The 26213-nt window shown below is 36.6% G+C and overlaps 1 protein-coding gene across 4 annotated transcripts in view; it reads right to left on the bottom strand.

Moving 5' to 3' along the window:
- Window positions 1–26213, bottom strand: part of Hnf4 (Hepatocyte nuclear factor 4) — a 61546-nt gene that overhangs the window by 7802 nt on the left and 27531 nt on the right. For 3 of the 4 annotated variants that reach the window (XM_073086789.1, XM_073086790.1, XM_073086791.1), the window contains exons 2-3: window positions 4796–4979; window positions 2302–2396 (exon numbers count right to left, since the gene is read on the bottom strand). In XM_073086789.1, coding sequence (XP_072942890.1) covers window positions 2302–2396; window positions 4796–4979 — 279 coding nt within the window. Of the gene's footprint in view, window positions 1–2301; window positions 2397–4795; window positions 4980–11874; window positions 12593–26213 lie in introns of those variants that run through there. The other variant, XM_073086788.1, reaches the window with a different exon arrangement.

Raw genomic sequence — 26213 nt, 5'->3', positions numbered from 1 at the left:
TATATTTCGGTATAGTGAAATATTATTTTGTTATCCACGCGTTCCAAGAAGTCATTCAGTGTAAACAAGGCGTTAAGACCCTGTTGAACTTAAACATAGTAATGAATCACGTTTAATAACGGCGCCAATTAATCAGATTGACTAAGTCATAGTATCATAAGCTTTATTTTTACTCCACTGCGGAGGGTAATGATTTTCGTATATATGTATAGTCCGCGTAAAACTGCTAGTCCGCTCTGAATATAGAAATGAATCGCGTCGCCATAGCAAATTGTATGACTACACCTGCTCGCAACAACTTCAGAGCGGACTTGCAGTTTGGCGATGACTACGTCTCATTCGTTGACACGCCCTGTACCCCAAACGGCTTGACGGATTTTAATCAGGATTTACCAGAAGTCATTGGCTTCGCAATTTTCCCTCTGGACACATGTATGTAATTTATCCATTAGAGGAATGCATTGCTAACTGAAGTCGCCATCGATGCTTTACTACCATCAAGAAGTAAGGTTTCGTGTAGTGTCTCATTTACCAAATTGTTCATATTAAATATAAAAAAAGTGATCAGAAAACAGCTTATGAATAATTATAGAAATCTGTAGATTGAAGGATTATTAGGACAGGAAATCTGTAGTATTTACGACATACAGTTACGGTCCCGCAATTTTACTAGTTACTACGTATTACACAAAATTTTAATTAATCTCAATTATTCATATCATAATTGCTATAACTTCAGATATTAGCGTTGGAAGTTTAACGTTTTAGCTTTAATATGATTGCACACAAATTATTCGTGAGTTGGGCACAATAAATTGTATAATTTTATGTATGGAAAACCCGGTTGACGCGTAAACAACTGCGATTGGATCTCTGCATGTTTTCCTTCATTAAATATAATAACAACAGGAAGTATTCCTAGAAACCGTTTAACAACATTCAATGGATGGCCATAAAAGGAGAATGTATAAATAAATTAATTTTCCCAATCGCAATATTGAGGGATTGCCTGTTTTCAGAGCGGGAAGGGGAATTGTGTTTGGACCGTTATAACGTTTCGTAACCGTACTATACCGAACTGCAACCGAATTATATCATACCGTTTATGTACTGCAGTCATAATATACGCATCAGTCCTTTTAACTACAATGTTGGGAATAAGATTTGAATAGCAGACGAGCATGCAGTCCACCTGATGGTAAGTGGCTTCTACCGCCTATGGACCCCAGATAGGATTAGATATCCTACCTGAGGTCGGCCACAGATACGCCGCTACTTCTGAGGACTATCTTGTTGCACTAATAACGGATCAATTTATCGAGTGGCAGCGCTTGCTTGAGCAGGTTGCTGCTACCTAGGGAATTTACCTTAGCGAGCTACAGCGTCAGTGGGATGTAAGGGAGTGTTGTTATTTTACTATCTTCATATACAAATTTAAGGTCGTGGTTGGCATTTCTCCTCTATATAATATTTTCTGTAATACGTCACAATATTAAAATTGTTTTATTAAAGAACAAGCTTTAAAGACAATTACATTCCTTGAAGCTTGTTCGTGAATAAAACAAAACGATTATAATATTGTGATGTAATCGTTCTTACTATTCTTAAGTATTCTTATATACGTTTTTGCTTACATTGCTTACATTATGCGGAGTATTATAGTGAGGGCATGTACCTAAAACCTTTAACCTACAAAATGATATAAACATATTGCATGATATGTGTTTTGCTTGTCACGCGTGGCATAGCTGTTCCCACCTCGAATAACACGCAAACAAAGTAAAGGCAAATACAAAGAATATTTTTTGCCTGATACGTTCCTACCATGATCATAGTATGATACAGTGTAGGTAGTGGGCATGTGTAGGATCCACAACTCTAATGTGGAACAGATGTCATTGAGATAATACGTTGCATATATGTACTACGGGAGAGTTACAGGTATTTCTCGTAATAAGATAAATTAAGCTAAATTCTCAAGCAAAGCAGTATACCTCTATTATCTTTGATATTCGTCTCAGGGTTCCTGGCTCCTTCTAATTTGGAATTTTGCTCCGCGGGAATATTATATTACTAACACGATTGAACTACTTTAAATTTATATTTTTTAAGAACTTTTGGACCGCATATAAAGCAGCAAACTTTAGTTAACGTTTAATAGTGATATCACCTACAGACCTCTAAAACAACTTCATATAAAACAGGAATTAAATTCTAATCGAAGCTATCTAGATTCTGGCATTGAATATTCCTTAACTCTGTGCGAAACGCTCTACGCTTTTGAAAAAAATATACGCATACCTTCTTTTTTCATTCCAGCTTTGAAACATTTTCTTAATCTACAATATCTGCACTGATTCCTTTTGTCCTTGTCCACCACGCAATTTCTGTTAAATCTGAAACAAATTAAATTATTCATCGTTATCTCTTTCCCGAAACGTGTGTCACTCGTTACCTAAGCTGAATTAGATGTTTACATATGATTCATGTGTTATGAACGGTCCTATACGTTTTATCGGTTGGAGGTTAAAGGTTATTTATTTATTTATTTATTTATTTATTTATTGTAACACTAACAGAAAGTTAAGCTACAAAAGGGCAAAACATAATGCCTGATGGCATTTTCTACCAGTCAACCCTTGGTGAATGCAGAAAGTTTGCGGCAGGTGTTAAATAATATAAAACATTATAATACTTAGTCTAAATATAAATATAAATATATTATATATCATATATATTATACATACATATATATATATATATCTCTAAAATATAGCAATACATAAAAAAAAAATATATAACTATATATTATATAGGTGGTAATAAAAATGCTTTATCTGTCAGACGAGGTGCTCAGATGCTCTCGGACAAGTTTTTTAAACACGGCTTTGCTTGGAGCTTTCCTGATGTGCACGGGCAGGGCGTTCCAGAGCAGAACTGCCTGAACAGTAAAAGAGAAATGGAAGAAGCCACTGTTATGTGATGGAATATCTGCTTTTAAATTATGAGATGACCGAAGCGTTTTATCGTGTGTTAAGTACCGGTACTGGAAAGAATCCTTCAGATAAGAAGGAGTATTAGTATCATGTAAGATAGAATAAAGAAGGAAGAGAACCCTAGAGTTACGCCTCTGACGAATAGTTAGCCATTTAAGTTGGCGACGGAATAGAGAGACGTGATCATATTTTCGGAGACCAAATATGAATCGAATAGAATTATTGAGAAGGCGCTCTAGTTTATTAAGAAGAGCTTCGGTCAGATCTGGGTAGCACACATCTGCATAATCAATAGTAGGCAGAATAAGACTGTTGACAAGCATAAGATTGGTCTTAGTCGGAAGATAGTGTTTTAGACGATACAGTGATCTCAGAGTGGCGTTGACCTTACGGCATACCTCCACAACTTGCGGATGCCAAGTCAAGGAGCTGTCAATATAAAGACCAAGATTCTTAACTGTTTGAGCTATCTGAATTTGTGTACAGTTATATAAAAAAGGTGGTAGAGAGCTATAATCGACCTTTGCTAACAGTTTTGAGCTACCCATGATGATCGCTTGGCATTTGGCAGGGTTAACTGAAATCCCATGGCGCAATGACCAGTTATAAATGGCACTTAAGTTGAGATTAATTGTATCAATTGCGCTACGGAGACTATCCACATCTGCTTGAGCGTAAAGTTGCAGATCATCTGCGTACAGATGATACGAACAGTTGAAAACAGAAGTTATGGAGTCAATAAATAGAGAAAATAGTAATGGTGAGAGAATACCGCCTTGCGGCACGCCAGCCTCTAAATGAGCCCAATCTGAGGTATTATTGCCCATACGGACGGATTGCTGGCGTCCGCGAAGATAAGAAGAGAACCAATCCAAGACAGAGGTGGAGAGTTGGAGATGGGAAAGGTAGGCTAGTAGAATATCGTGGTCGACCGTGTTAAAAGCATTAGAAAAGTCAACAAGCACCATCACTGTGAGCCTTCTGTCATCCATTCCTTGTCTGACATCATCACATACCCTTATTAGAGCAGTGGTGGTGCTGTGACCGGAGCGGAACCCGGACTGATATGCACTCAGTAGGTTATGTTTAGATATATGAGAGGAGGTTAGGATAGGTTATGTATGTTTCAAACACTAGAAACGTGTTTTAGCAATTATGTAAATCGTGATTTTTACTAATATGATAAACTCTAAATATTAGAACATCAACGTATTATAAGTGATATCTTGCTACCATTATAAACCTTAAAATATATTTTTATAATTATTTTTATTTAATAAGGACAAAATCTCAAGAAAAATAGGGTTTCATTATTTCTCAATGGCACGATCGTTGATTGTCTTTTAATATTACTAAAATATCTACACTTTATCATTTTAAAGCAAAATAAACGCACTGCCAAATCCTTTTCTGGTATTTCCCGCAGTAATTTTCAATTTTGGCGATCATATGAGTTTACTTCACAAACACTGTTTCATATTCTGGATTTAATATCTTACTGATCCTCTACAACATCAACGAAGAGATAAATTCGTTTATTCCTAGTGTAACGCAGCATGGTTTAATAGGTATAGGTTTATTTTTAATATTGCAGCACCTAATAAAAATGCAGTCTGCATGGTGATGCATCAGGACCTGAGGATAACCTGAGGACTTGTTGCAACGTCAACGTCTATTTGCTATATGCTATATGTTTGACACCAAAACACAATAGCTGCTGTCATCAGCACACTGCTGTCATAACGCATAACGTCAGCACACTGCTGTCATAACGCATAACGTAGAACTAGGAAACTCACCGACACGTATACAGATGGTTCTTCCTAACACTGCGCCTAAAGAAGCCCTTGCAGCCGTCGCAGGAGGACGCGCCGTAGTGCTTGCCGGTGGCGCGGTCGCCGCAGATCGCGCAGTGCTGCGACAGCGACACCGAGCTGGTGGCGCTCGCCTCGCTGCTGCTCGTCTCCAGCTGCATGTCACTGTCTGCAACAGATCATCATCGTCATCTTCCACGCATGTAAAATTTTAGTATTAAACGAGCTTGCTGTACCTACACGTGATGGTAAGTATTTACTGCTGTCCATTTTCGTGTAGCAGACGAGCATGCAGTCTACGTGATAAGTGGCTACTGCTGCCCATGGACATCTGTAATCAACCCCAGATAGGATTAGATATTTCTACCTGAGGTCGGCGACAGATGCGCCGCTACCCTTGAGGACTAAGCTGGAACGCCTCGGAAAAGTATTCATGTGATGTCCATGAAAGTCGGTAATTAACTACATACATAACAGTTCTACTACAGGTCTGTGGTTCCACCTAAAGCTGATCACAGATGCGTTGCTACTTTTGTGGTCTGAGATGATGGAATTGTACCCGTTTGAATTCCGGCTAGGTATATTTTTATTAAATTATCCGGTACAGTTTTGGATTTCGCTCACTTCAAAAATCGCCTTATATAATCATAAAGCTTAATCATCACATAATGTAATCATAGACCAATAAAGTATTCCATACGTAATACTTTTATTTGTACTAAAATACTTTTTGTTATAAATTATTACAGATATTGCAATATACCTACTGAAATAGCAAAAAATAAAGCGTGTAAAAATGATGTAATAAAATTACCATAATTTAAATTAGATTAAGGAAAGATTTACAAAATCTTAAAAAATGTAATAAACACAGATTTCATTACTGTACCCAAACTATACCTAATTTTTTACCTACTATTAACCAAAATACAATTAAGTGATTCCGACCATAACAAACCTAATACCTACTTTATCCGTTTAAGTGTTTAGAAAAAAACCTTTTATACGTTAATTTATTCTTGTGGATGTAAAAATAATTTAAATGAGAACCATAAGCGTCGTATCTTGATAACTTTACACCAAGGTCTCGTGATCTGATAGTCGAATGAGGAATGTGTGTTATTTTGTTGACAGACAGTTAAATCACTTAATTACACCAATAAATATTTTTCATTGATACTAACTAATTAATACAATTGAAGTATGTCTTGGTCAAATACTGTTGGTCGTTTGTACAGGTATTTCCAGGTACTATATTGGGATGAGGTCACTGAGTTTTTACAGAAATTGCATGTGACAATGAATGAAACCATTACTAATAATGATTCATCGTAAACAGTCTTTGACTGCTTAAATTATATATTTCACAATTGTTGCTAGAAAATTGTCAAATTTTGTTAGCATTGATTGTTTATTAATACGTCCTCTGACTTTTTGAAATTAATGAAGCTCAAAAATATAATAGATGAAAAAATACGACCCCATTTCTAACAGTATTCATATACTTTACCTATAGTTTTTAATTATCATTTTACATACAGTTGCTATCATCATCATCACCGTCATAATCATCACCTAATAAGGCTCACGGCTTGGCCCGGTTCTCCTCTCAGGATAAAAAGGATTTGAACCATACCACAGCGCTATACAAATGAGGATTCGTAGGCTTTGAAATATACCTAATACTTTTGTGTTTGTTGAAAATGTTACTACAAACAAATATAATAAAATTTAGACATTTAATTATAATGTTATGGAATTTAATAATAAGTACTTAAGTATTAAAATTCAAAGGGGGTTTTTGTATATCTATGTATAACATATTAATTTAATATGATAAATGATGCAATATCACGTCCAGGTCATCTGAATACTTTAAATTACAATATACCCATAACATTAACAAACAGTGAGAGTATAACATAATCGTTTATGACAATTGTGTTTAAGATGAGATGAATGAGAAAAACTGAATACCAATTGGCTACTTGACACTTTTTGGGAAACTGTTTTAATGAATTCATATACGTATTATATATGCCTTTCATTGATCATTTTTTCGAAAAAAGGGCTATTTATTAATAAAAAACATATTTTTATTACGGTAAACGGAACGTTACGCCAAAACAGGCGGTCAAGTGTCATTTCGTAGCGTGACGTCAAAACATTGAAAATATAGAAATAAACTTCGACGCTACACATACTTCAGGGGAAATCTTGGGAATTATTTAACTTTTATTAGTACAATTGCAAGAATGTCAAATTACAAGGCGTGTGCAGTGACGATGTGTTCAAGTACGATCGCTAAATATCCTAACAAATTTGCTTATACAAGTTCCTAAACCCAAATCTCATAAACGTTAAAGAACTTGCAGATTCTTATATGTTTAAATCCTCTGTTTGCAAGCAATGACATTTTATACTATCTATGTAATAGAAGTATTATTGAAAAAAAGGAATAAATTTAGTAACTCTTGAGTGATTCGTCAATTCCAAATCATTGGAACGGGACGTAATCAAAACAAAACAGCAAGTGGAAGTATTCATATATTTAATATATTATATAATGTCTATGATAAGAATAGAATTATAAGACGTCTATGAGAATTCTATTTTAAGGGCCCATTCTGTAATTAATAGGACACAATTAAAATATTTCATGACTGTGTTATTATTGATGGTGCATGTGCACTGATTAAGTTACATGACAGTATAATTAAAAATACATGATTTGCTAATATTAGTATTTTATTAACCGATTTCTTTGTTTATTTGGTTTATATGGTTCTATTAGTAAGTACACACAGTAGAACTTTTGTATATATTTATCATATGTTACAGTTACAATAATTACTACAGATCACCTAAGCTAAATTTTTGTGCTGCTTGCGTGTCTGCTTTTCTTCATTACTAAAATTATTTTCCGTAACAAATGGATATATATTTTTATCACTGTCATTTTCAGAATTAAATTGCAATGCAATAATAGGAACTGTATGGTCACTTTTCTTTCTTCATCTTGTTGGGTAGGTTACGCAAGTAAAGAAGTACTATTTCCCGTGTACTTTAGTTTATGTATTTCAGACTGGTGCCCACTTTCGAAACTTTTGACTCCTCACTTCTTCTAGGCAGTACAGTCATCACATTTTCATTTTCATTGATGTACCTTGTGTTCAGGACAACTTTTACTTTTCATGAAACACAAACTTGCCTTCCTCTTAAACTGCACATACTCTATAACGTCGTCACTATACGATTGTCGGGAAGATCTGTAAATATAAATATAACCAATTAATAACCTTAAAACAGTTCACATAAGAATATAAGTATATTTAAAAAAATCTTAATAATCACTTGAAGACAACCTTTCTTCTGTCTGAAGTCAGTTAAGAAATGTTTTAATTGTCAGATATGATTAAATGTAAATATAAAGAATGTTTTACTTACGTTGTTTATTTGATATTTCCATAGGTTATTTCACGGAAGTTTTTGTATCCATTTTGATTTATTGCACTGCATATATGGAGATTCTTTAAGCAGGTTCACGCTATCAGCTTTAATATAGTATGGCTTCATTTCGATTCACAACATAAATTCAACCAACTCTAACAGCAAACGATTTAATTATTATTTGTCTTGTTTGGTTTCGATGTAATGACGTCACATGACATTTGAGGCAGCACTGTCGCCGTTTTGGGATTTAAAATCCACAGATAAAAAATCGAAAATTTCTTTTTAAAAATTAAAATACTTAGAACGTATTAAAAAATAAACGAAATACTGCATAATTTATGTTTACTTATAAGCTATCATATCCAACATATTTCATATTTTATTGTTATAACTGTCAAGTACCCAATTCTCGAATGAATAAACAATTCAATATAATGAAACGTAGATTTCAAAATTCAGTGGCAGTCGAATACCTAATTTAGGTAAATGTAATGATGTAATTTATACACAAAAAAGAAGCTTCAATGGTAGTGCGCTTGCTTCAAAAATGATATTACTTATTCATAAACAAAACATCTTATGTAGCAGTTAAGTTATTACTTTGAATAATAAAGCTGCTTCCTCCGAAAAATCTGTCTAGTCTCTATAAAATACTTTGATAGAGTTCTTAGACTTCATTAGTTTTCGCATAATTTTAATACGCTTTTATTAGCTTCAGACGTATTTATACTCATGGATGCACAGACCGCGGCCCGCGGGCCACATGCGGCCCGCCGGTCGAATACTGGTGGCCCGCCGACAGCAAAAATAATAATCTCGTACATTCGAAAAATATTGAATTCTATTCCAGAATAAAACTATTCTTCTGGCGGCCGGCCCGCCATCAGTTCATGATTTGCACTAACCATGCTCTAGTGGATATTACTATAAATATTTTGCTATTGTGAAAAGAAACATACGTCTGCGCTTTGAAATACTTAATTAATTTGAAATAACAGACAAATAATAATTATGTAGAGATGATTATAAGAAATCTAAGCCGCATAAATTAAATGTGTAAAGAAAACAATTACCTAGTGATAAAATATAACAACCATTGCTGATTGAAATTTGCATTAGTCGCATAATTAATGCTATCGACGTGCTGTCGTGTAGGTCATGCAAATTAAGCTTAATATATACCCTCATATAAATACCTAAATGTCGAGTTATTGTATTCATGAAGTGTCATGAACCCGTCTACTTACTGTAATTACCTTAAGTATAAATTTTACGCCGAAAACGTTTTTATGTCCTACCCGTGGCTACGGGAATTTGGAATTCTTACTTAACGAGAATCATGTAACATTATTTTTGTATAATACAGGGATAGCAGACGAGCGTGCAGTTCACCTGATGGTAAGTGGCTATTGCCGCCCATGGACATGTGTAATCAACCCCAGATAGGATTATATATTCCTACCTGAGGTCGGCCATAGATGCGCCGCTACCCCTAAGGACTAATTGTAATGCCCCTGAAAAATATGTCTCCGTTTCCGGTACCCTTCAAACCAGAACACAGCAGCGCTTAACACTGCTGTTGTTAGGCAGAATAGGTGTTGCGGTGGTGCCGCCGATGTTGAGCTACGCCTAATATTCATACTATTAGACACAATAACAAATTCTGGAATGGGATTGAAACAATATCTGCGTAACAACACGAAAATTTCTGTCGTACAGTACCCTAATTCTTGTGCAAAATTAAAAGTACCATGAGCCCAACCGTTAAGTCCAAGCGTTTCAGCGGAACAGACAATATTTTTTGTTAATAAGTAACGTATATAATATACCTTTATATGAATTTAGTATAAATACTATTATGTTTATTACAGACATTTCAATTTCATTCTATTTGTACAGATATAGGCCGTAGGCATCACAAATTAGTTCCGTTATTTATTGCCTATTTAAGTTTGGTGATTACTCAAGTTATCTCTGTATGACAGAGCTGCTTTCCGGCTCCCAAAACAAACTGATATGATTTGACATTGAGGCTTCGGTTTTGTTTCCATAGCTTATCGAATATCGGTGAAGGACGACAGATGCTCCTCCCGGTACTCCCATCCTAAAATGCTACTATTAATATGCTAGAACCGAATGCTGATATGATAAGAATGTATTCGTTTCTGTGTGCTTGCAATGATATATTGACTATCGTCAGAACAAAAACCGTTGTTGATCGAAGGACGGATAACAGTATAGGAAAAAAAGTTTTTTGATGGTTCACTTAAAGGTATTTGAGAACTCAAGAACACCTGTAACTATCCCCAAATAGGACAAGAAACTTAATATCAAACATAGGTACGTTGCATCATCTGAAAGAACTTACACAACGGATTTACACAAGCTTTTGTTCTTCATTGTTCATAAGTGCATCGAGAAATAACTAAATTTTGCTTTTATTATTCCATGTATTTTTATTATTCTACGTCCTGTGATATTCATCGGTATGTGATACCAAGCGCAAGACATAAGACTTATCGGGAAGATTTTAATCCTAATCCGTATCCATTAGCGGTCCAATTAATTTGTTGGCCCAATGTTTAAGTCAAAACCTCCAGGAATAAGAAAGTGTCCACTACAAGACAGAGATGGCGTGCGTGTTGGAGGGTTTTTGAAAAAGCAAATATTAGAAGGGATTTTAATGCCTTCTTATAATATTCTTAAAATCCGAACGGTAGGTATGTAAGATCTTTCCTAAGTGTATATAAATAGAATAGATAAAACAATTCGTTTATTCGACTACACATGTAACATGTAATCAAACATGATGGTAATGTGTTGGTATCTTCACCAGATAAATAAGAGTGCACGTTTTTATCAACAACGATTGCCCTATCGTTTTACAGGCGCTTCGTGACAGCAGCATTATTTCTCTGCCATAAAATAATAATGCAATTTAAAATTAATGAGAATCAACAACAAAATATACATAATTGCTGTTCAATAAATAAATAAAGTACATTATTGTATACTGTTTTTATTTTTTCATTTGGTTTTCATATCTGAGAGCCCCTTATAGGGAGTGTGTTAGCTTATGTTAATCCTAAATAGAATGAGCAGGTCAGACCCTTAATTAAGTTACGAAATCATTTAATATTTGTAATTCATACAAAGTGCTGTATTATAAATGCGCTGTGAAAAAGATAAATCTTTTATTTCTACATTCTACAGTAACACTTCTGGTGTTCGCTATAAAATAATTACATCATAAATGTGCAAAAAGTATACACGTTTTTATGGAAACATGATATTATGATGTTAAATGTTTTTATTGTAGAAAACTTCCGTCTTTATTAAGTTGGATCTTGTTTTTTAAGAGGAACTAAATTAATATTCTTAAGATTACAAAATAATCATAATAATATTCTACAAATACAAAAATATATAGCTACTGATAACAATAGCATTGATAAGTGCCACCAAATTTAGATAATAATGTGGCTAAGAACATTGCATCGGGATTATATTTTAAACAAAATACGAAATGGACTTTTACAAAAATATTGACAGGTTGGCAATTTCAATTGAAATCAAGTTATTTAATAATTTGGCACTGGATGTTGACAAACCTGCGTTAAAAGGTGTGTTGACATTGCGTTGCGTATCTTCTACGGGACTTCTGTGCCACACGGAGTAGGGGCTGACTGGAGCCTTGTCCCAAACGTGGGGCGGCCCCGGCACCATGTACTCCGGCGTCATGCCGTATCCCGTGCACAGCTCCTGAGACGATGTCATCTCGTATCCGAGCACTGGCATTTTACCACCACACACAATGTCACAACATCCATCCACTATCGACGACTGAGAACGCTTCGATACGACTCAGGATTGATAGCGCCACAGATAACTAGCCGCAAGCACGATTAAGTCAGCAGGTGATTAAATGAGCTCGATTTCAATATTTACAACGCTAATCAGTTTCCTATCTGTTTATGCATCGACACATTGAGAATCATCCCGCGCGATACCAGGAAAATTGAACTCGTAAAGTTTCCAAAATAATGGTAGTTAAGAGCTTATTGTGCAATAACAATAATGACGTCCGGGTGATGTTTTTGTTTCGTACGATCAAAACCGCGGATTATTACGCGAGTCACTCGAGACGGGATCGAGTTGTCAGCGCGACCTTCCGCGGGCGCCGATCTATCCACACTGACAGTCGTGTGTTGACAACCGCAGCACTTCATAACATCCGCTTTAATTGACTGCGAAATCTTGCTGATGCGGTCCGTTCGTGTGAGACTCATGCGGCAAAATGTCGAACTCAGCAGGAGCGATGCACCGATGGTGCGGCTGACCCGGGTTGACTCACCCTTTATCGGAAATGCAACGGATGTGGAATCGAATGTACAGTGCGAAGACTCATTGGTGGCAGCTGATGAACAGAAGCTTTGCGCATACGAAGAATGCAATAGTATGTTACCAAGCCGACCGGATGACTAATTGATTGTCACATTTGTAACGCACTCGCTTTGTTTCTTTGTCATATGTTTTCATATTGCCCACATGGAACGGAACCTATTATCGCGTTTTGATGAAAATTGTTTTATGAAAAAATATGTTTTGTAGAAAGTTACGAGAGAAAGAGAATAGTGTACAATAAAAGACAAATTTATGGTAAACAATTAAACATTGTAGTTACATCCTATTAGCTGCCACATGCAGATGTCACATCATTGCCCCGGCCTCATTGTTTATATGATATCCTCATTTGTCTATGTTTATTACAATATACAAAAAGAAATAGAGCACGCACGTGCGAAAGTGTTGAAGAGAAACTGCGTATTTGTGTATAGATATCGGGGACATAATAGATATAAACGCAATAGGTATAGACAGGGTGGGCAGGGGCAGTAAATATAATGATGTGACAAGTGAGCAGTGGTACAAGCGGTAAATAGTCTGAACGTGCTATCATCTGAGGGCAGGTCGGGGTCACACCTATCTCATTTAACTAGTACGTTCGCCCGTCGACCGCGCGACATTACCCTCCTTTTCACGGTACTTACATGTCTTCCGATCAAAATGAGACGTGAACTTCAATCACATCAAATAAAACGAAAATGCCGACTGTAAGAAGTTCGTCGCAAATAGGTTCAAGTGGAATGGATACTTCATTGGTTATATCGTGGTCTCGTGGCCATTATTCGTCGTAAATCGATAATAATATCATAAATGGTTAAGTTCGTATCTTTAATTGTTTATTTCCACGCTATTTAAGATTTAAGCTGTATACAACAATACAAAGATTCACTCACAGGATACTCCCGATAAACATGATTCTGTTCTGGGGAAGTCTGTAGCTAATTTGCATTGAACTATTGGAATGGCATAGACGAGAATCCGATCTCCAGTCATGGAGATTGGAGACATCCGTGGCTAGGTATATAAAAAGTTTGTAACAGTAGCATACATTGTATATATGTTTAAGATCAAAAATGGATCGTGCTTATAATTCGTGCATTTGTTTTAGCTTTTTTATAACATACATAAATTATTTCAAAATAGAGACACTAAAAAATAAACGGAAGTCATGTGCGCTTGTGCTTGTTTTTTCAATAAGAAAATAGACGTTCAAGCTTTTAATAACTCCTACGTAGATCTATTTTAGAACACTAGAGTTAGGTATCAGACAGCTCTCATCTTTAAGTAGGCGGTTTTTATCTACTAGGTGAAGATTTAGTAATGATCAAGAGTCAAGACATTGGGCAAAAAATACACAAAATTTGTGATGTTACACCGGCATCTTAGCCAATTAAGGCCAAGCTGTAGGATAGCATTAAAAGGAAGGTCAATATATTTTTGTAGTAGAAAAAACCTATTCCATGCTTTTTTTAAATTAAATTTGCAAAGCATTAAATGATATTTACAATTTATATAAAAAATACTTTAACAAGGTTGAGCTCTACCCATTATATCTGCAATAAGATCTTTGGAGGAATGCGATATTAGGATCGTGTTCACGACCGATGTAGCTATAGCATCTTCATAGCACATACGAGTACCTAACTAGCTTCGGCCTCGCACATCCCTAGTGTAGAAAGTGTAGATACATGAAGTTTAGCAGAAAAAACCTTATAAAATGCTGATGAAATCTAAGAAATTACTTTTGAAATTTTCATTACCTAAAGGGCTAATAAAGGTATTTAAACTCGTGATTGAGAAAAGTATGAACGTACATAGTTACATTATTATGTTCCCGCGCTGTATATTAGTGAAAGTATCAATATTCCAGTAGTTACCTACTTACTTTGACCGCTTTGTCTAATGACATTAGTGTACGTGAATACGGAAACGAAAAACGTTAAGTTAATCAGTAGGTATACGTTGTAATTAACTATTAATTCAAGGTAACCGACGATTATGGAATGAAGTTTTAAGTAAGTGGATACTTTTCAAATATTACACAGTATATGCCTTGCACGTGTTTACCTGTAATACTATACCATAATGACTTGGACAATGTATTGCCGCACTAATGTAAATAAAGGTAGGCGAAATGACAAATTTGCAATGTCCAATTTTTACCGTTTGTTACAATAATAATGAGTAACGTGATGAATAACATTGGATAGGCTTTGTAGTTAAGTTACTCATGCTAATTTATTATGATTTAATGTATCTATTCACTATTCATTTAATTTTTGGTACATATGGGCACAATAAAGTACTGATTTAAAGGAAATATAATTTCAGAGAACATAATTATTTATTTGTATGATTATTATCATCGCAGTCACACATCACACCCGTATGTTATGTTGACTTATGCAAGCAAGAAATAAGTTATACTTCTTTAATGTATTTTATGAAATGTATAAGTAAGCTACACTTAAAAATTAAACTTTCGGTGAAACTTGCAATATTTTATTTACTAGCGGACTTTAGGCTGTCGATTTTTATTTGTAGGTTGTATAAACTCCTTAATAAAAGTACAACTTCAAAGATGTTCATAAAATATTGTCTGTAGGTTTTTGTACACGAATTACGAAAACATATTTTGACGGTATTGCCGTTGTCTCGACAAAAAAATCATAAACAAAAGGTAATAATTCCTTGTAATTGTTGGTTAAATTAATACATACCTACCACCCAAGTACCTACCCATACATCCTAGCTAGCTCTGACGTCTTTCGACCTAAGCCTTGACATCGAGAATACATGTTGGAGGAAAACTAGTTATGCATTAGATGTGTGCTGTTAAGTAATATATTATCATCTTAAGCCGGTACCACATTACCATTCATATAATGTACTTAAAAGATGCGCTGCTACCGAGACCGTGAAGATGTTCGAAGGAGTCCAGTAGTAATTAATTTTGTTTTTTTTTTATAATATAAGAATAGCAGACGAGCATGCTGTCCACCTGATGGTAAGTGGCTCCTGTCGCCCATGGACATCTATAAACAACCCCAGATAGGATTAGATATTCCTACCTAAGGTCGGCAACAGATGCGCCGCTACTCCTGAGGACTAAGCAGGAACGCCTCGGAAAAGTCTGTCTCCCTTACCCTTCAAACCAGAACACAGCAACGCCTACCACTGCTGTTATTAGGTAGAAATAGGTGTGGCGGTGGTGCCGCCGGAGTCGAACCACAAAGGGTTCTACCACCTTATAAATGTTGTGAATAATATGTTTAAGTTGTAATAAATGTGTTGAATAACATGTTTAAGTTAATTTAACTCTGTTTTTTCGCAATTTTACACTGTTTCTTTCGTAAATTTTGGTATTTGCCGAGATCCCTTCCCCTAAATGCCTGACGTTATAAATGGATGCCCCCTAATGATGCAGCCCCAAAAGATGGATCACGTTGTACGTTCACTAATCAACAAAAGTTAATTTTGACGAAAAGGAATCCAAAACATTTATGTAAAAAGTAATCTAATGTTCCCAGAAAAGTATAACTTTGCGTCAGTCTCGGGTGCAGGCGTTATTAAGAAAATCACCAAAAAAAACTTCTGTTGTTAATAATATCGCGCGAAAAATAAATTAATATTAGTAATTGCTTTATATGTTTATTTACTTGCGAAGATATATTGACTAGTAAAGGTCATTGAACCTGTCGTGTTCGTGCGACGGAGAGCTCGTGCAAATTTCTCTCTCACCTTTTTTTCATAAATTTACTTTATTTTAAAAGAAATATTTGGTAATGCCGTACATACTATTATAATTGTCTTATGGCTTACAAGACATTAAAGTTAGAAAGATTTTAACCTTGCAAGCAATTTGAAAAATTTGAAGGTACAAAGTCCTTTACTAACAAAGACAGTACTGAGTTGCAACTTTTAGTTTTAAATGAATAGAAAGCTGTATTACGATATGCATAATGAAATTCCGATATATCGTCAACTCTGCGAATATTGTTTATGACGTTATGAACTGTGGACTTTAGACTCTAGTCGCGTAAAGATGGCAATGTTTCAAAGTTTAGTAATATTTTTTTTAGTGTTACGTAAGTATATTTAACATACCCAAAATGACTTTTGGCCTCACACTTTGTAGGTTCCAAAGTTCGAATCAAAAGTTTTGTGATGAAGGTATTGTTTATGACAAGCTTAAACCATGAAGTAAAACATCCTGAGAAAGCTGCATCTCTAAAAAATCTGTAATGTCGGTGCAGTCTACAAAGCCCCAGGCGGTGGACTTTGGCCTATAGTTCTGCACCCTTCTCCGAGAGGAAACTTGTGCCCAACAGTGAGTTAGTAGGAGAAGAATACGAAAAAAAGGAAGAAGAAGACAAGAGATAATTGTACTAAAACTAGTAACATGATAGGCATCAAATACCAAATTTAGGTTATCCCAAAGAGCATAAATCTTGGCATTTTCAAAGATCTATAATATTTATTGCCTAACAAGCGTGACTGGCGATAATAACGGTGGAATCAGCGGCCTGTCCCATTACGTGTTATTATTATTGGACTTTGTACTTTTTAATCAATTCTATGAACGCTAAGAGGCAAAGTCCGAAGGCATTCGTACTAGAAACGCTAAGGATTAACCGTTTTCTTACATAAGTCAGTAATTAAGTTAGTATGACTTTCCGCGTCAATTATTGTGCACGGTTTATTAACGATTATATGGTAACATCCTGGTGTTATTTCCCTGGAAATAACATCATGATGTGTTATAAACGGTTGAGCCGTATTCAAGATTGGTCTGTGTAGACGCACAAACAGACAGACAGACAGACAAATGATATACATGTAATAAAGAACACGATTTCAGATCAGATTTCAGATTGAAGGTGAAGATCACGAGTAGGATAGAAATAAAGGAATATTTCTATGGAAACGAATCAAAGGTACGTGATTAATCTGTGTCAAAGGTGTCCATAATTCACGGCTTTGGTGTATTGCGAAGGATCTTTCAGCCCTTAATACGTACTTCCACTGATCTAGAAGAAGGATGGTGGACTCTTCAAGGCTCCCCAGTTACTGAAAGCCGTGAGTGGAAAAATACCCGATCTTAGTAACTCTAACATGATAATCTCAGCAAGTTTAGAAAGTAAAGGTCCAGAGGAGATATTATAATAATAACATTGTCGATAAGTAAGTATTAAATAATGATAATAAAAGATACGGATTACTTACTTACCACATTTATGGGCATCGATAAAGATTATGATTAACATTTCGATAACCTTCAAAGAAAAAGCATTAAATCGATATATCTTCAAATCTCGCTTGATTAAGTCTTTGTAATTTTCTTCTTTATATTATTTAACGCTTATATTAGATAACTTATAGTATTATTATAGGCCTTGTGGTCCTGACGGTATTCTCTGTCTTATTCCAATTTTTCTCATATTTTTCTAATAAATCTTTTCCTTGATTTTCGAAAACTAAAGATACACAGGTGACATAGGTTACATTACAGGCGTTACTCATAATTCTTTTCAGATTTCTGATTTTTAACGGGCAAAAGGGTTATAGCTTTAAATCGGCCATTAAATTGCAATACAAGTTGCAATATTACTATGTAACTGACACCTGTAATAAATGCATGGATATGATATGTATGAGGAAAACGTTTTAAATTTATAGCTTCAAGTTTTACGTATGTACGAAGAACTAATATTTAGCTATTGGCTTTGTTTTATTGTCGTCACCGTAAAAAAAAAAATTAACACATCACCAAGCCCGCGAATTAAAAGGAAACAGACATTAGAAGTGTGCCTACATAGTCATTTACGGTCGCTACCCATACTGTACGGTTGTACCTATAAAATTAATATATATTGCAAAAATGTTGCCTTAACCTATTTTTCTTAAAACAAAAAGGTGGCAACCCTATCTTCATTCCGCACATAAAAAAAAACGAAAACGTCGTAAAACGAAGACTATAAATAGGTATCCTGTATTATTATCATACACTTGATGATATCAGTAAGAAAAATTAGTATGTACTTAAGTTGACATATAGTACGTATCTTATCAGGTTTATCGGTTTTTAATATCGATATCTCATTCGTAGAATCAGTTTGTACGAAAGGGACATCTTTTTTTTCTATTCGTGACAGTTTTCCGTTGGAATTTAAAAGCCTAGTTTAAACCTTAGAACTTGAAGCCCTATACTATTTATTATGCTTTAATTTTAAGCTCAGTAGTTTTCAATCTTCGTCGGATGCCTCGGTCTTACTTCGATTTATGTAAATGGGTTTACTCTTCAATTTCTTTATCAGTATGTACAATGTCAATTGTCCCTGTAGTATTGATCAGAATAAGACTACGGTATCCTCTGCCTGTCGTAGGAGGCGACTAAAAGGGAGCTGCCGGGGTTGCGGTTGGCAAGAGTGGGAGCTCGAATCGTCCAGCAAGCAACCCCGGGAAGGACGGCGGTATGTGTGGTCGCATACCGTCGTAAACACCAGACGGTGTGGAGAGCGCCTGGGCTCACCTGGGCGGAGCCTGATGGGGCAACACGTTCAGAGGACTCCGGTTGCGTTCCGTTGGAGATCCCGGAGTCCTCTTCACAGCGCTGAGGATGGCAACAGGGGGGGGTGGTAGTGCGGTAAAAATCCCACATAACTACCTCGCTCCCACGACACTAAGGTACAATCTCAATATGTTTAAAGAATTTTCTATCTATAAGAAATTTTCTACATTTACGACGCCAAATAAAAAAATCGTGATGATCGCGTGGATCTAAACAAATACGAGCAAACAACACTCAGACCCAAAACATAAACTAAATATATCCTTAAGAAGTCTACGCGACCGGGGAACAAACAAACCATCTGCGTATCTGACCAGTATGCTAACGCTCCACCACACGGATCGTCATAATCTATTCATGTGTGCACTATGTTGAAATATAGACATACTTTTTGGACGATTCTTATTGTCTCGTTTTTTATCTGTTTTTTTGAGCTGTCACTTGCATCCACGTATCTATGCTTGTATCCGATATTCTCTCATTTGAATAAAACTAGAAAAACTACAAATTGCTATTTTACTTTACATCTTTACAACATCCATGTTATACACAAAACAGGTTAAGTTGAGTCGAACAATTTTCTACAACTAAGTAACAATCATAGCGAGTCACGATGACATTGCAACAAAATAATTACCGGTATAATTACACCTTACACAGAGGCAGTGGCGTAGCTAGGTAACCAAGGGCCCTGGGGCAAATAAAAAAATGGGGCCCCATTGCTATGGAAACTGATTAGGTTTTATCAAACAAAAATATGAAATATACAAATACTTTATAAATGCTAAGCTATTTAAGCCCTTTTTGTGCAGTGCAGGGCAGGTATTAAAAATATTAAACAGTAACAACATAAATTACAATTAATACTGGATGTAGGTTTGGCTAATAAAACGAAATAGGATCGTCAAGGATTTATCATATAAAGGTCGGGCAATAATAAAGGTAAATATTAAGGTCGGGCCTAACTGACTAAATAACTATTTTATTTACAATTTTTCTAGCTTTAGTTTCCGCAAAAGTATAACGTTTCCACATAAATCAAAAATGTTTCACTGTAGGGACATTTGTTCTTAAAATAGGCAGATCAAAGCGTCATAGGACCACGATTGGATACGATCCTATGACGCTAATGTGTCCGTTATATTTTCGCAAGTTACAAACATATATGTCATAACATCGAAGAATTAGTTGATTAACCAACAAATTCTTCCATGTTATGACATATGTATTTATGTATAATCCTTAAGGATTAGTATGCAAATGTATGAAAATACGTATTTTCTTCAAAATTTTCCTTTTCCTTTAATTTGCCACATAACATTACTTACTTAAATAAATTAAGGGTCCATGTGTCGGCGCACCCCGATTTAATACGATTGCGCATTAACATGCCGATCAATACATTTATTGATTTATATATATACTCGTATATGTCTACCAAACCGCAATATACTAACAAATAAACAAAAAAAACAAATGTCTGCAAACTATTCACATTTGTGCATAGGTGGTCTGCACCATATTCCTTAGCCGGTTCTTACGGCACCCACGGAAAGAGAGGGGGAGGAAGGCCCTATTTTACAACGCCGGGGCCCCACGGCGGAATACTTCCGTTAGGTCGCATTCTAGCACTCCTTATTTGCTCATTATTTCCTTGCATGATTGGTGAACAGTCCATGCTTGAGTTAGTTGAGGTAAAACTAAGTACTAGTACAGAAAGAATTTAGGGGAATTCCCTAGGCATAACTTTTAAATTACTTTCAACTGAGTTGTCATGTTTAAAGTGGGGTTGCAACATTTCATGTTTATTTTGAAAATGGGTGAAATTTCCAAAAGTTCCGTTCGATCGAGATTTCTGGTAAGGGTTCGAGGGCCCCCTGAGTTTGAGGGCCCCGGGGCACTGCCCCGCCTAGCCCCTAGGTAGCTACGCCACTGCACAGAGGGGTTCCCAATAATTGAGAGCAATTCTTGCATACTCGTAGCAACGATATCATTAATAAAACCTAACTCTATCATCACACATATTATTATGTGGTAAAGGACATTATTTTTCTTATTTTAATTCTACAGTTGCGTAATACAGTGTTTTTTATAAAAATCGAATAACAGTGCTGGAGAGGGCATGTTGCATAAAAGTGACTAAGCTGGCTCGCAGGCCGAAGTTCTTTGAGAGGTATGTGACGATTGTTGTTTAGGTAGAGACAAATATTGGACGACCTGTGTTGCGTGTTATCTTGCCGGTCTACCATGCAGAGGGTACAAGTTATACACACAGCCATGCAAGTATCTATGTTTTAATATAATTATAATTAGCTAACGAGTATGCAGTACCACTCGATAGTATGTGGTCCCTGCATCTGTAACTACATCCATATAGAACTGAGATTCTACTTAAAATCTATCACAGATATATTATCACTCCTGAGGTGAGGACAGAGATGGTAGCTTCATTTGTAAGTTCGCCGTCATGCACATCTTTCCAACAAAATTTTTTTTTTGTTTACGAAGGGGAAACCTTCTAAACCACCCCGGCACCCCAGGGTGGCCGTCCTCGGCGCTGCGTAGAGGACTCCGGGATCTCCAAAGGAACGCGACCAGAGTCCTCTTAGCGCGTTGCCCCATCGGGCTCGGCCCATGTGAGCTTGGCGCTCGCCACAGCGTCTGGTACGTACGACGGTATGCGACCACACATACCGCCGTCCTTCCCGGGGCCGCTGGCTGGGCTGTTCGAGCTCCCATTCTTACCACCCGCAACCCCCGAAGCCCCCTTTTAGTCGCCTCTTTCGACAGGCAAGGGATACCGTAGCCCTATTCTGGTTCTGAAACTACAGGAACATTCCAGCGAAACCTAAGACCTCCTTAAAACTATAATTAGGTAGGTGTGGCGGTGATACCTCCCGCTCGAACCATACTGCTTCTACCACCTTTCAAACGTAACAATATCATTAATAAGTATAATACCATTGACCTAATAAATAAACACTATAAAAATTGAGGTCGCCCTACGAATTGTCGAGTCTATTATCATTATTGCTAACCATGCTTACATTGTTGTCTTGGTCTTGGTGATGGAGGTTTAATTGTTTTGTTCCATGATACCCTTTAGGAACTTATAATATCTCGGGCGACACGTGTTTAGCTTTATTATTTTGTTTTATTATGCTTATCATAAACTTAAAGCTGTTTGCTTTAAGTTGTTTGCTTTCATTCATAGTTTATTCAAACAATACATTAAACATATTATTGACTCCATATTTGGTGCATTTATTTATAATATCTATTCAATATTGTATATAAACATTCCAAGAATGGGATCAATTTTTATAACATAAAATGTAGTCCAGTGTTTCTCAAAGTGGGCGATAACGCAAGGTGAATCGCGCTGGATAACTTCCAGGGGGTACGATGAAGGGCTTAGCTAAAATTTGGGGGCGTTTTAGCCAAAACTAGGAGAAAAAAATATTTTTATCGAATACACAATCCTTTTTCGCCAACCTATTCTCAAAGTTTGAGAACCTTCGATGGGACTGTATTGTATAAGATGGTATTATATGTTCAATTGCCACAAACGCCACAATCAATTGCTGGGCAACAATTGATTTTAATTGTGTCCTACGAGTACTTCAATGCATAATAAACAACATGGCAATCAATTAACAGTCTTTATACACATAATTGTTGTTTTCCGTAAGATAAATGAAATCTCATATGACTAAACAAGCGAGGCTTTTTATGTGTGTCTGCCTCATGTAAAGATATGATTAATATATTTTTTTATTATGTAATAAGATACTAGTTTGAGCACAGTGTAAACTGTCAATGCAATAGTTTGAAAAACTGTGTTTTATCCTAAGGAAAGGCATATTTTTGTAAAATCTTTGTAACTTTTGCCTTACAGAGTAAATTTCCTTTTCTCTCGCCAATTCTGACTGACTGATAGACAAAACATGCAAAAATATGCACATGACAATAATTATGATAACATAAAAAGAACTGTTAAAAAAGACGACACTAAAAATCGTGATATTCATATAATATGAAAAGACCAGATCAAAGCAAGGTTGAAAAAGAAATCAGTATACTAATATGACATTTCTATGTTAACGAAACCTTGACAGTTATTGAATATTTATAACTCTTTTGTATGCTTAAAATGCACATACATTACAATAAGTATATATAAGATTGAATGTTTAAACAAATAAACATAAAAAGACTTCCTAAAGTATTATAGACATATAAAAATGTTTAATTTGAAATCAATCAAGGCATATATAAAATTTCAATTTACTTGTAATATCTCAATTAAGTAAGTTAGTGTTAACTTACTTATGTACTAGCTGACCCGGCAAACGTTGTGTTGCTATATAAATAAAAAAAATGTTAAGGGTGAACAACCCTTATCTCTTAGGGGTATGAAAAATAGATAGTAGCCGAGTCTCAGACCTACTGAATATGCATATTTTGTGAAAATCGGTAAAGCCGTTTCGGAGGAGTACGGTAACTAACATTGTGACATGAGAATTTTATATATAAGACTTAACTAATAGTTAATAATGATAATAAATATAAACGTTTCACTTGATATTTGTAAAATAATCTTATATAGAATAGAAATAGTGGAGCGAAAGAGGGTCAAAAATTCAAACCCATTGTAGGTTCAGTCTAGAGGTACCACCCCCACACATATTTCTGCCTCATAGCACTTAAGCACTTCTGTGTTCCGCTTTGAAGTGTGAGTTAAATTAGACATACTTCCTTACTGACGGCATTCCAACTTAGTTCTCAGACTCAGGACTCTTATCTTATCTGGGGATAATAACAGATGTCTATGGGCAGCAGTAGCCACTTCCCATCAGGTGGACTGCATAATGGCTGCTACTACTACAGTCCTGATATAAAAAGGTTGAAAAATACTGGTGTAATTTCTAATATGATAAGGTAAAAGGCTGAAGGGCAACTCTGGTATTACAATGGGGTTATGATTGTATAAGGCGTGAAACATTTATTAAGGTATTTTTTAAGGTTAATTATATGTACTTGTGACAATAATATGTTACAAAAAACTGTGAAATATAGAACCCTCTTTTTACGAAATAGATTAAAAACGAATTTGAAACACTAATTTTATTATAATATTTAGTAACAAAGATACTACTTAATAAGGCAACAAGGCAAGGTTTCTTGTATTGTGACCCACATGTGACGTGTGAGATAAGGCCCCACATTAGTTGACCAAGTAGTTTTCTTTTCTTTTTTATAATATAGGAATAGCGAACGAGCATGCAGTCCACCTGATAGTAAGTGGCTACTGCCGCCCTAGGACATTAAGATTAGATATTCCTTCCTGTGGTGGTGGTATTTGCCGTGTGGTGTCGGCCTCGAATAGCACCACTCCCTTTCTTCCCGTGGATGTCGTAAGAGTCGACTAAGGGACAATACCAGGAGATGGGCAGCAGCATCTTCCTGTGTAAAATAAATAACACCCACTGCGGTCACCAACACGCATGCCAGGCGCGGTGACTATGGCAATAAACCCCCTATGAAAGGTGCAGAAAAGCCACGGCCCCCAGTCCCCGGCGGCCCCGCTATTCCGGGCTATGGTAGCGGCCAAGGTAACGGCGGGGCAGGGGGTGCTAAGAATCCCCGGAAGAGAGTCGGCTACCACACACGACGACTTCTGCACCTGGCAACATACAATACCAGGACACTGAGGACCGACGAGAAGATACAGGAGCTGGAAGAAGAGATAGACAAGTTAAACTGGAGTGTTTTAGGATTATCAGAAGTCCGAAGACAGGGGGAGGACACGGTAATCCTTAAATCCGGTAACTTGTTCTATCACCGGGAGGGCGAACACCTGTCTCAAGGAGGTGTCGGGTTCCTCGTCCACAAATCCCTCGTAAACAACTTGGTAACGGTCGACAGTGTGTCGGCAAGGGTAGCGTACCTTATACTCAGAATATCTAAACGGTATTCGCTGAAGGTCATACAGGTATATGCGCCGACGTCGACACACCCAGACGATGAGGTTGAGGTTATGTATGAGGACATAAGTAGAGCCATACATACCTCAAAAACCCATTATACCGTTGTTATGGGGGATTTTAACGCAAGACTGGGCGTGCGGAATGGTGACGAACTGAAGGTGGGGCCCTTTGGAGTTGGACAACGAAACCATCGAGGCCACTTGCTTGCCAACTTCTTGGAGAGGGAAGACTTCTTTATGATGAACTCCTTCTACAGGAAGAAGGCACAGCGAAAGTGGACTTGGATAAGTCCCGATGGTACCGTTAAGAACGAGATAGACTTCATTTTGGCAGACAAACGGCACATATTTAATGATGTCTCTGTGATCAACAGGGTGAAAACCGGAAGTGATCACCGGATGGTAAGAGGCACATTAAATATCAACGTTAAGCTCGAACGGTCACGCCTGATGAAGTCTACGCTCCGCCCAACACCTGTCCAGATCCAGGGCTCCGAAGACTTTCAGATTGAGTTACGAAACCGTTTCGCGTGCCTCGATTCTTGCGTTTCCGTGGACGATATTAACACCCAGGTTGTAGCAACTGTCCACGAGGTAGGGTCTAAGTACTTCAAGGCCCCCTCCGGTGGTAAGTCTCGAGTTCTCTCAGAGCATACTCTCGGTCTTATGCGGGAGAGACGCGAACTATGTGTGCAGTCTCCAACCTCAATGTCGAAATACAGGCTGCTTAATAAACAGATCTCCCAAAGTAGGCGACGCGATTGGCGTTCTTATAACGCTAATCGCGTAAAAAGACGCTATTGAGCGAAACCGCGGCTCGAAAGTGTTCGCAGGAGATCTGTGCATTGGGCAGAGTCTGTTGACGAGGTTGAAGACCGAGTCGGGCACCATAGTTTCGTCTAAGCCCGAAGTTCTGAGAGAAATCGAGAATTACTACGGACAGCTGTATACTTTCGCACGAGTTCCAGCCCGTAAGATGGTGA

This window comes from Epargyreus clarus, unplaced genomic scaffold (genome assembly GCF_041222505.1).
Source record: "Epargyreus clarus isolate Ecla_fem2 unplaced genomic scaffold, WU_Ecla_fem_2.2 ptg000024l, whole genome shotgun sequence".
Lineage (NCBI taxonomy): Eukaryota > Metazoa > Arthropoda > Insecta > Lepidoptera > Hesperiidae > Epargyreus > Epargyreus clarus.
This window is presented reverse-complemented; position numbering and strand designations above follow the sequence as displayed.